The 16737-nt window shown below is 36.0% G+C and overlaps 2 protein-coding genes and 1 pseudogene across 3 annotated transcripts; all 3 read right to left on the bottom strand.

The window, feature by feature from the left end:
* Positions 1-4778: 4778 nt before the first annotated feature.
* Positions 4779-5943, bottom strand: LOC116126268 (dynein light chain LC6, flagellar outer arm-like). 2 transcript variants are annotated; one of them, XM_031411964.1, is made up of 3 exons: positions 5721-5943; positions 5406-5459; positions 4779-5163 (listed from the first exon to the last, which is right to left on the bottom strand). In XM_031411964.1, exons 1-3 carry the CDS (start codon positions 5856-5858, stop codon positions 4960-4962), a joined length of 396 nt encoding a protein of 131 aa, XP_031267824.1. In that variant the 5' UTR covers positions 5859-5943; the 3' UTR covers positions 4779-4959. The 2 variants fall into 2 exon arrangements, with proteins under 2 accessions (XP_031267824.1, XP_031267825.1); XM_031411965.1 differs by lacking the exon at positions 5406-5459 and having other exon boundaries at positions 5721-5919.
* Positions 5944-7296: 1353 nt separating this feature from the next.
* On the bottom strand, positions 7297-8040 carry LOC116126239 (protein MIZU-KUSSEI 1). The gene has a single exon (XM_031411942.1). The coding sequence runs from the start codon at positions 8038-8040 to the stop codon at positions 7297-7299; it is 744 nt and encodes a 247-aa protein (XP_031267802.1).
* A 4289-nt stretch (positions 8041-12329) lies between these two features.
* Positions 12330-15424, bottom strand: LOC116126251 (annotated as a pseudogene).
* Between the last annotated feature and the right edge of the window lie 1313 nt (positions 15425-16737).

The following is a 16737-nucleotide window of genomic DNA, read 5'->3' as shown; positions in this document are numbered from 1 at the left end:
TTTAGATCAGATTCCCAGACAGTCTTCAGGAAAACTCTTTCTCTCTCTCATGAGCCCCAAGGGAAGTGTTTATCTTTAGATCAGATTATCAGACAGGTCTGTTAGCTATAAATAGAAAGTCTTCAGGAATACTCTCTTTCTTTCATCCGGATATGGACCGTATGTAGAGGGAATTTCATAGTATGATTCCGATTTTGACACGATTATACAATCTACACTTTCTTTCTTATGGTTATACTAAACATTGGAGAAACAATTTACTTCTCTAATTTCAAGAATGTTTTGATTGTTAGAACTTATAACAGGTACTAAATTTCAGTATGTGCGCGGTTAATATCGCATTCCTTTTTAGTTGTGGATTTAAGAATACCGCATGAGAGCCCGGACTAAAGAGTCTCTCAAATAACTAGAATAATTTTGGTTGAGGAATGTCACTTAAAACCATAAGCAAATCACCATGAACTCCTTGCTTATGTTACAGGAACTTAAAACTTCTATTAAAAAAAAATCATGAACTAAATATATTTTGATCTTATTGACAAATGGATTCTTTCTACCTGCTAATGATTTGTGCTCGCTTCCTAAATGAAGAAAGAACTTTTTAAGATTGAAGGCCTTGATGCCATTGTTAAAAATCTGAGTTTTTATTGAGAAATATGAGGAGGAATTCTGTACTCTGAATGTTGTACTGCTGAGATAATTCTTAACTTGTTATTAAATATGTTTATTTGCATGCAGCTCTCCCTCTCTCGGAAATTAACCAGTTTTCTTATGGCCTGATGTTGGTTTTTATTTGAATACAAAAATAACTTATCTTGACAGCATCTGGATGCACAGATGTTCCCATTCTAATTAGTTGAATTTGATGCGCTGAAAAAGGGCTACTGTTTTCCATAGATTAAAGACTTGATAAAATTTAATATTGATTTCTTGTCATATCGGAAGCTGAAGTTTCTTATTTAAGCATGTGAACAAGAAAGAAGGTTTGATTCATTCTCCTTTAAGTTTGTTCTCTTCCTGCATAAAGATATGCAATCTGACAAATTCTTTTCATTTTCCACTCGTCTGATTTGCATCCTCTGATTTTTGGCTATTCTAAAAGACAGAATTTTTGGTAGATTTTGTTTGGTGTATAATAATAACTTAACAATGCTTTTGTAACGTTCTGCTCTTCCTTGGTTTCAGAGAGGACAAATGGCATTCCTCTTCTTGCATAAGTTGAATAAAATTACCCACTCAGAGCTTCCAAATAGGATACCACCATTGATGAACCTTGCTATTAGTAGAATCCAATAAAAAAAGTAAAATCTACAGCAATATCATCAATTAATTAACCCACTTCATATATCCCTCAGGCTGCATTTGATTCGGGGTGAAATAGGATTAATCCCGTAATCTTTGTTTTATTTTTAAGATTTTCTCGTTTGGTTGTCAGGTAATAAAATATTATGATAATATTTTATTACAAATAGTGTTTACTGTTGGTAATATTGGAGATACTGGGGTAATCTTAATTTTGACCTCAATCTTTTATCATTCTGGACACATTTGCCCGCATATGTCTACCAAATAACCATTACGTAGACCCACTACATTTGAGAATTTAGCTAAAACATCCCAGTTACAAAAACGTTTGAAAGTTAATAAAATACCTCTAGCCACCCAAGACCTCCATCGACTGCCGGCAAAAGTCATCATATTGGCGCAAGGTTGGAGGGATCTTGTCGATCATGCGTCGGTAAAGACGTTTGAAATGGCAAGATCTGGCTGTTTGACGACCAAAGATGTGACCGTGAAAAGACCATATGTTTGGCTGTGAAATAAGATTTGGCATTTTCATGGCCAGATTTGTGGCCGTTTCACAGCCACATCTTTGGCCGTGAAATAGCCACAGAAACGGCTAGATTTGGCTGTTTTCGGCCATGGGTCAGCTGGAAAAGGCCATACCGGCACACGACCAGCCCGATTTGGTCAATCGTGTGTCATTACGGCGGCTACCAACAATAGCTTGGGGTGGGTAGGGGTGATTTTGCTACAAATTAAAGTTTTATATAGCTCGAGTGTTTTAGCAAAATTTCAAATATAGGGGTTAAAAGAAATGATTAAAAAAATAATATTATATTATTATTTAAAAATGAGGGCAATTTAATAATTTATATAATATACCCACTCAATCATCCTCCCTACCAAACATATTAATATAACATATCCACAATTTATTCTAATCAACAAAACATATTTCTCTAAACATTTCCTGAACCAAACGCCTACCTCAAAATTAAACAAACTAAATCTTCAAATACCTCAAAATTAAACAAACTAAATCTTCAAATCTTTAGAATCACCACTGTTAGTAATATTAATCATGGATTAATGGCGCAATTCCTCTCCATACGTGAGAAGGCAAGCCAAAGATTTCATAATCTAAAGTCTAAACCAACACTGTAGGTTATTGTCTGGTGATGTTGCACATCCGAATCCAGTAAAATCTCTATATTTCAAATTTAACCAAAACTGTAAATCTCAAGACTCTTTTTCTAACATTCGGAAATTAGGACTGCATATGTCATGGGGATTTCTTCGTATAATTCCTATTTTTATACAATTCTGCAATTTACAGAGTCCCTTTTAACATGGAGCAAAGATCTCCTATTCGATTATATTTCTAAGTTCAAACCGAAGTTGGAATTGATTTACAAGTCTGCTATCTGGAAAACAAATTTGATTGTTTAGCGGTGGGATTCTGGATAGGTAATGAAACAATGAAGAGGAACTAGAACAAACCAAGGAGAATGAATTGCATCAACTTTAAGCCAAATCCATATCTTCACAGTGACATAATATTTCTAATATTGGTTAGAGTCCCGGAAAATCTTGCTTCTTATAAGAGTGTCTGTCAACTTTGGAAAAATATTATTGAAAGTTCTGCATTCTTGGAAGCTCGCTCCAAGTACTGGGAATCCAGAATGACAATTTCCGGTGAGTCCAGTTTGACTTCTTCTTTGTCTATTAAGATTTGTTCTGTTTCTCTTTTTGAATAAATCACTGAAGTATAATTACGTTTATACGAAGTTTATGGAATTCTTTTTAAAACTTCAACAGTCAAGTATCCCAACAACATCAAATCAGTGAGTCCTTGATGGGTCTTGATATTTATATGCCAAACTCTCTAATTAGTGAAGTAAAGAGAAATCGTTGTTGTGATACATAATCTGTATTGTATAGCTGATCCAGTCTTTTCTTTGTTTTGTTTGCAGGCTGTGGCAACCAAACATGTAACATGACCTAGCAGGACTCCTTCAAGGACCTTATATCACTTGAAATCTGACAAGAATAACATCTTGCTACATCCTAACAATTAGTTGTAGGACTAGTTTTAATCCTATCATCACGCCCTGTTCCTTTGATATTTTGCAAAGGGGAGATTAATTATTTGTTATCTTTCTTTCATGACTTCATTAACGCCGTGGCGGTATTATTTCTCCATTATTCAAAGCCATTTTTACTTTATTTTCACCAAAATTATTGATATTAAAGTGTTTCTTCTAAGAATGTACCCTTTTTATTCAATACATTCACAGAGGACCGTCCGAACTGACTTTTGGTGTAAAAAAGGATGTAATTTTGGTGACTTATTGGTTAACTGAGCGATGCTTTTGTAGCATTCATCACTAGTTAAATTGGTTCAGAAGAAGAACAAATACGATTCCACTTTCAATGAAGTTAGCATAAAACTCAGCCACTAGATAGCAAAGCCATTGGAACAATTAAATAAAACATTAATGTGATGAAAAATATCGCTAATCAATTAACCCCACTTGCTCACGATTTTGATACATGTCAAATTAAACAAAGCCTTCTGTAAACTGGGGACTGGGGAGATGGAATAAGGTGTTTTTGAATAGCCAAGAGAATAGAATATGCTACCGCTACTGTTCAAAAGCCGATGGCGACCAACAACGTGTTAATCAAATGTGGCTCTCCTTTCTTTTGATTGAATGAGCATGATGAGCATTTGCATGTCACAAAGCTTAAATTAGATTCTTCATTTACAGAGTTAAGCTTCAAGCACACTAAACATCTCTGTGATGTGGGATTTTTTTTTTTTATAAATATATTTTACAACACTGTGACAATAATTTGGAGGAGATTCTTTTTATAATTAGCAAGAGAAGATCTCAGTCACCTTCAAAAAGCAGTCAACATCGAAACATCATTGTCTGCGTAAAAAAAGATCCTAGCCGATGATTGGTCTAAGAGGGAACAGAATCAATCAATGATGATTCCAGGTTAGAAAGCACCTTATCATCGCTTTACACCATACCGGCCCAACTTAGGGAATAAATCATGTTCACTTTATGTGGCATTATAAAATCCCATCATCAGCTGTGTGGAATTGGAACTCAACCTCTCCACGCTTAAAAACTTATATATTTCCTTTGTTATGTTTCATTTCTTCTTATGTTTCTCGTTTTAATTTGTGGAGATGATATTGGTGAGGATAGCATAATCTGCATCCTGAGGTTTGGATCATCATATTTGTTGTATCTAGATCTTAGGTTGCAGATTAGGTTTTCCTTATTGACAATACAAAACTTTGTTATTGTATCTTTTTAGCTAATCTACTTGTGCATGATGGCTACACATATTCACCTACGGTTTGGTAAATTTTTCTAGGTTTATCCGTGCATTTGCATGTCGTTTTTTTTATTTCTTTCTTTCTTCTTCATTTAGGTTAGATTTGGCCCAGCCATGTTCTTGAAGGAGGCTGAAAGTTTTATATTGAAATCTTTTCAGTTTATCAGATATATTTCTAAAAAACCAGCTAGCATCATCTACAGTTTTGATGCTGTGTTGAAACAAAAAATATCCAATCCATGACTACCTATGGTATGAGATAAAGAATAATATTGGAAACTAGGAGGGATAATTAAGTTTCTATAGCTTAAATCATATGTTCTATGGATCGTTTTTCTTGGATTTTTGCAGCACTCCAATAGCCTCTTCTTTGCTTTCAGCCAAGTCCTTGCCATCCTTGAAAACAAGAAACTCCATCATCTCCACGCGGAAGAAAATGAAACTTCCACATGAATGTGTAATGCAGGATCCAAAGTCTTTCCCCACTACACAATGCCATGCTGGTCCATAAGCTTCGTCGAAGTTCTGTTTAGTCAGTGAGTATTAGTTCAGAATATATATTTTTCTTGAGTAAAAGCTCAACAATCACATCATATGTCTCTAGTTAATATGAACTTTGTGCCACAAAGAGATATACAGGACCCTTGAAAATCTTTTTCTGTTAGATTTTTTTTTTTTTTTTTTTTTTTTACTTTTTGCTTCAAAGGGGAAGAAACTCTGCAGGTAAATTTAATGCTGGAAATCAGAGTTCTAAGGAAACTTGCGACCTGGTCGCTACGTACACAAATAAAGCAAAGCAGATTGCATGATGACATCCTTAACTGTTGAAGATCAGAGAATAACTTAAAGGTGATCAGGTCTTGTGATTCGACAGTAAAGTGAAACTTCAGATCTTTTAATGCTTTGTTCTTCTTTTAAGAAAATCATCTTTCTATTTTGCTTCCTGCAGACATACTCACTTTTGATCCACTAGTTACTACTTTATCACTCTCATTATTTTTTTTAAAGCCACCAAACATTAACAAATATTTTTACATATATACTAATACTGCAGGAGAATATTCTGAGGATTAAAATAAGACCTGTTTGATGTAATGAGCAATTGATTGACAATCGGAGACCTCATGGAGATCGAGAGCCTGGTAAGCTAATTCCATCACATGGTTCTGCAACATCTCTGGCATGTCTGCCTCTCGCACCACAGCTTTTCCTTCCAACATCGTTGCAAACAGAACAAGGGAAGAGAAGGTGCTAAACTATAGTGAACAAATATTCAAGGCCTATAAATTCCAATATATAGTAAAAGAAGAAAATCTGGTGGTGGAGGTTAAAAGCCATAAAAAGATATTTTCTCTTTTCCACTTTCTCATTTTTCCTTATGAAGACCTGAAATTTGTTAGCATTAGAAACTGTTAAATCAATACAGCTGTAACATAAAATATCTTTCTGAGGGAATGATAGTATATGATTGCAACTTTATGCAATAGGGGAAGCAGCAAATACCCAGCAAGCATGCCACAAAACTCTGGGAATTCACATAGATATAAGGAGGTTTTGGACATTTTGGTTCTAAAAGGCTTTCTTCCTGCTGTTTGATATAAGACATACGACTGGTCATTCAGAAACTTGCAAAACAATTGCAGCCACAAGTGGTTGATTGCCTTTTGCTTTGTTGATGCTTTGTTAATTGGAAGTGGTCCATGGTTATGTTGCCAAGAGCAAATAGTTTTGAGCCAAAAAGGTTTGTTTGAACTCCAGCGTTTTGTGCGTGGTAATGCTTTTACACCAAGACCATTCGTGGAACCAGAAAAGGGACCTCACAGCATTCTTCTTTTGTAGCTTAATTGCCAAGCTCAGTTGAATATGTAAAGTTTTAAAAATTTGGACTAGCAGTCTACAGGAAGCGATGCTTATCATAAGCAGAAAACCCCTTTTCCAATTAAAACTAATGATCGGTGCCTTTGATTGTAAATAGCAAAAGTAATCAAACAGAGGAGTAAAATCATCACTACTAAATTAAACTAGCAAAACGTTTAGTTTAAGCTATAGTGGTTTTTACACTGTTTGGACCAGTTTCATAGCGAAAGAAGAAGGGGTTATTTGAACATGAAAAAGTTAGAACAGGTTTGGGCTAAGTGAATATGTAAACAACTAAATTTGGGGTCTTAATTTCTGGCATTTTCAGCTTCTGTTACTATAAATGATCGTTTCTCATTTGTTTAGCATTCAATATCTTGAAAAATAGCCTTAGCATCTCAGAAAAGCCATTAAAAAGAGGGAAAACTGAAAAAAATTTGAAGAATTCATTTCTCACTGTGATATAATACACAAAGGAATTTCAAGTCCTAAAGACAAATATGTTGGACTAAACCCTAAACTGAACTCAATATCAACATACTCAACTACATTATACTCCATACTTTTGATCTCAACAAAAGTGTCCAAAAATTGAAATCGCAAAAGAGCTACTTGGAAAAATTCTTTACCAAGATTACCCTACCTAATAAACCCAAAATTCCTGATAAAGAATTCTACCACTAAAACGCTAGGAAAACGCAACGTTTTCAAGATCCAAAAAACCTTTAATTTTCTGTTCCCCAAATTAACCCAAAAACCAATCAAACAGTAAAGAAGCCATAGATAAAAGCCCTTCTCTAATCACCTTGATCTAAGCAAGAACACACTGAACTCTTGACCCGGGTACTCATCTGGGTTAATCAAACGAAACGACTCCGAGTCAGCACTTCCCATCACGTGCTCATAATTCGCCCTCATGTACATGATCTCCTCCGCTTCCGAACCCGAAGTCCCGAACCCGGCTGGAATAACACCCGCACCAACAGTCGTGGACTCCATTGTCTTTAACATCAAACGATTCTGCCCGCTTGCTTTTCTCCGAACCGCAAAACCCACCTTCCGCCCATTACAGTACATTATCCAAACCGGTACAGATCTGAGCGGGCAAGAACAGAGTTCGGGTCGGGCGCACTCGAGAGCAATCCGTACAAGTCCGCAACGCATTTCTTTGACGAGCTGGTGAGTGGGAATGGAGAGTTCTAGGAGAAGAGAGGGTTTTGTAGATTGACGTTCGTGTTGAACGCAGAACCAGACATGGCCACGTCGTTGACCGAAGATGGTACCGATTACCATGGACTTGGAGGGGCGAGAGGAGGCAATTGGAAGAGAGGTGACGCTATCTTCGGGAGAGGTTGATTCTTGATCTTGGTTTGGGTTTTGATCTTCTTGATTAGCATTGGTGGTGGTGGAGGGTTCGTTGAAGTCGTCTCTTAAGGAGGTGCTGAATCGTTTCTTGAGAGGAGTTGTTTGCGCGGTGGAGGAAGTGGCGGAGTTGGGGAAGAGACAAGGGAGAAAGAATCGACGGAGAGCGTCGATCTTAGTCATTGCTATGGGTTGCTGAAGGCAGAGAATCAAGATTGAAGCTTGGAGAGTTGTAGCTCGATCTGGTTTTTGGAGGGTTTATGAAAAATATAAGGGCGGGAAGAAGTGAATATAGCCGTTAAGGTTCTTTCTTGTTTGGATTGGCAGGGGATAACTTCTCAGAGAGTGACACGTGTACAACCCAACTGTTGTCCAGTCTGTCTGGGTGGCACCCTGTTAATTACTTAATTAAGCTTGGATTTTACTAAACTCCTCTGTATCAAATTTAAGTCTCCAATTGTGGATTAAAATTTAAACTAAAGAAGAATTATTTTTCTAATATTATAAGTACTATAACTATATTTTACTTACATTAATAATATTTATATATCACACAATATTTTTCGTATTGAAAAAGACAATATAATATACAAATAATATTTTGTAAAAATGTTAACATTTCATGTTAATAAAAAATAACACAAAATATAATACCAACATAATCAAGTCAATATAACACAAGAGGAAGGAAGAAAGTTTCACTTATTTTCTTCTCAGTTCTCTCGCATATAATTGGCAAATACATTGATTTATGCACGAGTTAAATCCTATATATCAATTAAACTAAAACTGGAGATCATGACTGTGGTGGTGCTGCGTTAATCATCTATAAGATAAGTCTTGGTTTGGACACCTTGTTTTGAAAAAAAACTAAACTCTTAACACTAATTAAATAAATCAAATACTAATATTATCTATCTACGTGATAACTCCGATCTATAATAGAATACAAACAGCATAAAAATACTAATAAAATTTATATACTTAATTTAATTTCCAACAAGAACTCTAAATAAAGAAAGAAATGTAATAACATGAGGCGAAATTGTATAGTCTATGACCATGTACAACATGTCTGAGAGATGATGAAGAAGAGGAAGGACCCAAATTATTGATGTGGAACTTGAACATTAAAGTTAAACAGATTCTACATCTCCTGCTTTTCCTCCTTCGGAATTGGGATCTTTTTCTTTCGACAAAAAACGGTATGCGAAGACATTGAAATATATAAGATTTAATACTTCAATGACTGCAATCATGAAATAGAAATACTCCAGGTACTCTTTGTTAAGATCAGTACCACCAAGCCATGGAGCAGCTCCATTTTTCCAGTTATTCCATGATCACATTAACTAGAAGGAGTTCAAATAGCTTGCAATTGATAAGCCAGAAAGAATGCTCCGAACAGTCCTCATTGATTCTGGCAATTTTGTAGTTAAAAATTCCATAAGGCACAGCGGCAAAGGCTTCTGTCAAACCTGAGAGCAAAATTGTGGACCAGCTAAAATACTCAGAGATGACTTAAATGACTTTTGTTCTAAAGCCAGATCCTACGCTTCTTTTCAATAAAACCAGCTACCAATAAGCTGAGACTTGCCATCACAATGCCAGTGTTAATTCTTCCTCTCATTTGTCATTCTTCTTTTCTTTCCTGTCATTTTACGACAGAGGTACATAATACGTTCATAAATGAATATCCATGATGAGAGTGAAAGCATTGATACTAGCCCATCCAACCATGGTGGCATATTGAAACCCCCAATTATTGTATTAGTCTGAATTGCTTGAAGCATTCCAGTTGTGTTTATTTTGGTCCATGGCTATGAACAAATGATTCCTGCTACCCAAACTGGAAACATTCCTACCAACATTTTCAGTTGTTCCACTTGTAGCAGCTACATAACTTCCATTCATTCTTGGCCTGGCCTTGGTCATCCAATTCACTTGGATTAAGTATCACAGCAGCCTTGTCAAGGCACAAGAATCTATCACTGTGTGGAATATTTGTCGTCTCTGAGTCTGATGCGGGCAAAGGAGGATCGTAAAGGGGGTTCTGAAACTGAAGCAACAGTTACTTTGCGCTTCCTAAAAGCGGCTGTGATCACTTTTGCCATGTCAATAAAAACACTTCCTTGAGGCTCCTTGAGAATGTAAGTATGGTAGCCGATCAAGAAAATGATTATAGAGAGAAAAACAGCCGGTTGGTATGGCGAAGCCAAGAATCCAACTGACATTAGTCTGAATGTAGACAACCACAGTAAGAGCTACAATAAGGCCAAGTAAATGAAAAGTACCACCAATTGAAGAAGCTCTCTAGTTGATGCTTCCCCTTCTCTGTTGAGACATCAAATTGGTCAGCCCCAAAGGCAATGTGTGCAGGGTCTAATGCCTCCCGATCCAATGGCTAGTAATGCAGAGCAGCAAAGAGGATGCCTAGTTGCCAGTTCTCAGACTTTTGGCATTGACTTCCATTGCAGGGTGGCGGTCTAAAGTAGGTATGCATGCCGTCATGGTCATCTCCCATACCCTGTCAAATAAATCTCAGATTCTTAATATACCAGTCTTGTTCCAAGGTTCAAAGTAGAATTCTAAATTTCTAATGGATTATAATCAACAAAAGATACATATTTACATTAATTCATCCAAAGGCATGTGATGGTTATTTAATTGAACATTAAGACTATAATGAGAAATTAAAGAGAAATTAATTGAACATTAAAGATAATGATGACATTCCAGATCTTATTAAATTTGATATTATGGCATGAACATTTGTACCAGGAAAGAGGATATGAGCCGAAGAGGAGGGTGCGGAACCTGCCCAGGTATGTATCAGAATCAAAGCACCTGGTATAGCTGCCAAATTAGAGGTTCCAGACCAAATACTAACCACATTAACCAAAAGTAACCATCCATATTATATTTGGTATTAGATAAACTAATGTTGGCGATCAAACTCATCGAAGCCAACTTCTCGAACGTCTCTTTTCCTGAACAATACAAACAACAAACAATCCATGAAATGAAAATTTACGAAAAAAAAATAAATAAAATGTAATGATACCCAATGCAATGCTAGTTACAAAATGATTTCCATTTCATTACCCGGATATATTTTACGGCTCTCCATCCTCCTTTTGATCTTGTAGAAATATTAGGAGCAAACATATAAGGTGAAGGAAGTGAGTGAGAGCTTTGCCGAAAAGGAGTTGAATAAATGGGATCGTCTTCTTTCTCCATCTGTCCACCCCTCCTCCTTCCCTATTGCTTACAAAGTAAACTACTGAGCTGAGAGATGGTAATTCTATTTATTGTGTTATTTGTATGTCAACCTCATAAATGTGGATCCTATTTAGACTTTGCAGTTTGCACTAATTATCAAAGTTATCGGATTTTCTCTTTCTGTAGTAGGGACTTGATTCTTTAATAACACTGAAATTTCTGTTTTTGTAACAGCTTATACCGGACTATTATTTTAACAATTTTCTAGTTGCATTGCATTATGGATCATTAAAGTGAGAAAATGTTAAACCTGAATGTGGGTAAGAGAATTTTTTAATTGTTATATTAATTTTCATAACAACTGCTTTAAAACCCGGTTTGGCCTGTTTAATCGGGATCTGAAGCTTCATCGAGCCGGGTTAACATTTTTCCTATTCACCAAAACCCTAAATTTAGAATGATGATCGGCGAACAATTGAAGGCTAGATGTTGGGGCTTTTGAGAGAATGTGCCGATGAGTGCAACGTGGTGCAAAGTTGATCTCTGGTGAGTGAATCGTTGAAATGAAAAACCTGCCGCGCGACAACAACCGGCTTTTGCCAACGATTGCGAGGCTAACGGGGGTGGGTGAGGTGGTTTTGGTCGGGAGAAGAAGGGAGAATTTTTGGGGTGATGGGAGGTGTTGATGCCGACGTCGGTGAGATCTGACCTGAATGTTGACGCCATGTCAATGAGATCTAGCTGAAATCAAACCGATTTCGACTAGATCTAGTTCATCGCCATCAACCAATTGCCGTCGATTTGTAGTTGAGTGTGTTTGCTAAATTTCAAACCTATAGAGACTTAATTGTGATTTTTAAGGGTATTTGTTAATTTTTAAAGTTGTCACCCAATTTAACCGAGACCCAACAACTTTAACAGTTTCACCCCGGATTGGTTTTTTAAAACATTGGTCATAACCATTTGATCATCAATCAATGTCCTTTTTTTATCCTTTTACCTGAAAAGCTAGGCATATCTTTACTATCTTTAATCACATTTGTTTTTATAATAAATATGATCACCATGTGTGAAATAAAATAATGTTTAAAAAATTTAATGGTCTCGCCCATTTTATTTTTTTCAAGGAAATCAAACTTCTGATGCTTTTTTTTAGTCCTAGAACAATACAAGAGTAAACTGCCCTCTGCCTCTCTGCCTGTGCATGTAAATTGAGCATCGATTTAAGAGAACATGAGAGCCTTGCACGGTTACTGCACACCACTCCATCTAGCCCAGTCTACAAATTGCATGCCGCCATAAACATTGTTGGCAAATCTCACACCCACAGTGAATGCCATTGCAACGGGTGGCATCTGCTTTGCTACGGTGATGCTTCGACCAAGCGCTCAAGTCCGTTAATGATCTGATAGCGGGTATTGGACGAAACTGAAAGAAAAACACCTGCTACTAGGAGAAGAACAAGCCAATCATTGGAACAGAATAGCTAGATAAAACAGCATAACCTTTAACAAGATAAACAACAGAATGACAAGGCCAGACAGAAGAGATCTTCACTGTTTGCTAAATAATTGTCTTTCTATTCAAGAGCACAATCTCGATAAGTATTCATGGTAAAGGAATCCACATTGCAATGTCAAGTGGACATTTGGCAAGAATGAATAAACCCTCCAAATTAATTAAGATGATTGGCAAGAACAGTAATTCTACACCAACGTTATTTTCGAAACTTTTTCAAGATCATGTTAGGCTGATGATTGGCAAAAGTTGAAATAGAAAAGGCAGGCATACCCCAAAGTGCTGCACTCTTCAATAGAGGTGGAACAGGTATGTCCTCTTCTGATTTATTTAAGCTCCTGAAAGAGAAAAATACAGTGAGAAGTCATTCACTTCGAAAGAAAAGATGAAACTTAGAAATAAGCTATTTATGACAGAAAACATCAGAGCCGCTCTATTTCTGTAAAATATAAATTTAAAGCATAATGCATGACATATAAAGAAATGCAAACTATTATGACTAAAGATAAGAGTCTCAATTGACCATGATAGATCTATATTCACAATCACTAAGGAATTAGATAACTCTAAGAGGACACTATTTAGATGTGTATCATCTCTGGAAAAAAAAAAAAAAAAAAAAAGATTTTAAGGTTGATTGAACAATCACAAAGAGTTGCAGAAACATCATGATATATTTTCCGTTTTTCCTAAAAGTAAGGAATAGAGTAGCACAGCTTAACAGAAATTTACACAGCATAGACATTATTGCTTTATCCATTTGCAGTGTTCCTTATAACTGATATTTGGCTTGTTCAATTGTTATTTAGTCTACAAAAGAACTTGTCATGTACTCAATATAACAATATATTGTTAAGTTTAATAATCATTGGCAAGGGTTTCATAAAAAGAGCCTTCTCAAGGCAAACATCAATATTAAATAATCTTCTAGGTAACACAGTTCTTGATAATACTGGGAAATTCAGTAAAATGACTAAAGTATTCACTCAATAATTCAATAACATTAGTCATTTGATTTACTCTTTACATTACCCTACATAAGAAGAAGTGAACACCAAAAAGGTTTGAAATAGCATTAAGCAGGTAAATACAGGATATATTCAAATATAGATCAAATCAAACCTCTTGGCAGTCATTATTAAATTTGCAATTCCTTGGCCTATAATACCACATCCAAATCCAACTGTTGCATACATAATACCCTGAAAAAAGAATATGTATATCAACAATAACAGTCCAGCAGTATATTTACTTCAATCATTTAACACAGATGCAAATCTTACCTTATAAAAGTATGTAGCAATTCTCTGATTTACAGAAAATCTACATCCTGGCCTTTCTGCTTCAAATACACTGCAAAAGACTATGACTTCAGACATGTAGAATATAATTTACCATGTACTATAGCTACAAATGAGATGGTGATATAAATAGTATGGGGAACATATAGCTAGCCATGATAAGTCTCAAATCAGAAAATATCTAGACCAAGGGTTTGAAGAAATTAATCCAAATTTTATTTACAAGATAATTTTTTTTTTTTTTTTTTTTTTTGGAAATTGTTGTTAGAATGATTATTAACCTGCTAGGAAGAGCTCCATATGCCTGTTGCAGGCGTCCAAGGAACCCTTTAGAAACAGATGGTTGCCCAATACGCACATAAGGTGCCAACATACCAACCAATGCAACGTTAACCACCACCCCAACCAAAGATCTGGACATACAACTCAAATTCTGCCCAGAAGTCTTTGCCCCTCTTTTGGACTTCAGCAAATGTAGCACAACAAGAATCAATGACAATCTACATCACATGAATTAATGGTGGTAAGTTTTGAGATGAAACTAGCAATTGACACCATAAATTTGATATAACAGAAATTTGCCACAACCTCAACAAGTAGCAGCCTTTAGTTGTCGAAACCTCAATAATGGTGTAGGCCTTATAATTATTGAGTTTGCATTATTTTAATATAACACCTAGCGTTAGTCATTTAACACGCATAGTCCCAATATCAGGTTTTGCATAAAGAAATATCAAACAAAGTCACAAACCTCAGTTCCAATCTTGAAGAGGAAATGGATCAGCCAACATTCGGTTTCGCAGCATGCCCCACGACTTCACCAAAATCCAAAGGCCACTCGACCCCTAAAATAAACATCAAACCACCTATCACAAAGCAGCAAAATTGCTTACAAGAATTGTAGCAATTAAATCGATTGAGGCTACCTGCAGTCCAAATATCTAAGTATTAACACTTTGCGAATCCGACATTCTTAGCAGCCTCGTACATATCTGAAGGAAGACTAGCTCCTCGAGCCTCCACCTCTTTCATTACCTCTTCAAATTTCATAATTGGTCCAAACTCCTTTTCTTCTTGATCATTTTCTTCACTGTCATCGCCCCCGCCACCACGACCACCACCTCTACCATTGTTAAATTTCCCATTTCCTCCTCTACCATCAAACATGTCCCCACCATTACCACACTATCAGTTTTTATTTTCATGGTTTGCCTCCAAAACTTTAAAATCTCTTCCTTTGCTACCATCATCTCCCTCTTTTGTCACTATAGTCGTTGCTAGATTAGATTGTGGCTCAGCAGGTGACTGTGACACATTACTCATGACAAGAAACCTCCGTTTTGTCTTCACATAGACATTTCTACTACTATTTTTTCCACAAAAACTGGAAATGCCACATCCTTTACTAAGTTTCTGAATCTACCATCATAAAAAATCAACTTTGATTCCATATCTTCCCCAATACGACCTCATTTTTTCACATTCACAACATGTGATAACCCAAAACCCGATACACAACCAGCCATTTTATCCTACTAGATTAAGTCGACAAATCTGCTAAAGATCTAACTACAATCAAAATACTCAGACATTTATTTCTCTAAGAAATAGAGCTGCTTTGAAGTTAAAGAGAAAATGAAGACGGATGTTAAATCTACTCTAAATGAAGTTAAAAAAGAAGCTGCTTTGGTATTAGATTACGATAATGATTCTTCCTGAGCGTACCAATTGAAGGAGGCGGAGAACCGACGCAGAGAGAAGGAGTGACGCCCTAAGAAGAGACGTTAGTAAGTGGCTTTTCTGCTTTTGATCTTCACAGGTTGCTAGCGTGCTGTCGCTACATTAGTAGGCAGGCCCCTTAGTTTATTTATGTTACATCACGTGGGAGATATTTTTCACGTGCTGATGATCTTCTATACCCTCTAGGGTTCTACTAACTTGCGCACGGTGTACCCGAATGACGGAAGTGGTGCTGCACACCGTGCGTAGTTTGATAATAAACGCAGGCTTCCTTCTTGGAAGAACAGTCAGCAGGTCAGCTCAATACATTACCAATTAGATTAAAAAGGTCACATTTGATTCTGAATTGTTCTCTAAATTTGTTTTGAAAAGAAAATTACATGCTGTATTGCTACAAAAGGCCATTAGCAAGTTGCTGGTGTCCACTGTCGAACACGTAAGTAAAGAATTAGTCTTTAAGATCAAGTTTGATCTATTATTATAATAGTAGACCACAGCATTATTTATGTTTGTCTTGTGAAAACTACATGTTTTGTAGCAGCAATTTTATATTTGCAAGTTGCTGGTGGTAAAGATTATTGTTGGTTTGTTCTTCTGATGATGAAGAACAATTTCATTAGTTAGATACAACAAAAATTGAATCCATTTGCTGCTTTTGAATAATCAACTGAGAAACCATATGTGAGCTTATACATATCAAATGATCATCAGGGATAAACATAGATGTTTTGTATAATTTATAATAAGTTTTGAGTTGATTACACCCAAGAAGCAGTGTTTTCACACTTTGTAAATGAGATTGCTGTTCTGATATATTTGCAAAACTACATTGTTGTGGTTCATGCGAAGAAGATTTGGTGAAAGATAGTTTTTTTTGTTATGAAATTAAAGATTGAAGTCTACAATGGGAATTGTAAGACCATGCTTAATGAAGAAGAATAGTAATGATCTTTGCAGCTTCATGTTGGTATTACATTTATTGATTACATATTTTTTCCCAGAGGAAACACTGGAAATCTTAAGCCTGGAATTCTAGAATTCAATCATTCCTCTTCTCATCTGGGTTTGACTCATCATATGCGTAAGAGCTCCACAACTT

This window comes from Pistacia vera, unplaced genomic scaffold (genome assembly GCF_008641045.1).
Source record: "Pistacia vera cultivar Batoury unplaced genomic scaffold, PisVer_v2 Contig178, whole genome shotgun sequence".
NCBI classification, from domain to species: domain Eukaryota; kingdom Viridiplantae; phylum Streptophyta; class Magnoliopsida; order Sapindales; family Anacardiaceae; genus Pistacia; species Pistacia vera.
Note: the sequence above shows the minus strand (reverse complement) of the source record. Positions and strands in the feature narration are given on the sequence as shown.

Coding starts and splice junctions, on each gene's coding strand:
- LOC116126268 (XM_031411964.1), bottom strand. CDS start 5,858: ATGTTGGAAGGAAAAGCTGTGGTGCGAGAGGCAGACATGCCAGAGATG. Junction 5,460..5,720: donor TTGCTCATTACATCAAACAG/GTCTTATTTTAA, acceptor GATCTTCAACAG/TTAAGGATGTCATCATGCAA. Junction 5,164..5,405: donor TTTGTGTACGTAGCGACCAG/GTCGCAAGTTTC, acceptor CTGACTAAACAG/AACTTCGACGAAGCTTATGG.
- LOC116126239 (XM_031411942.1), bottom strand. CDS start 8,040: ATGACTAAGATCGACGCTCTCCGTCGATTCTTTCTCCCTTGTCTCTTC.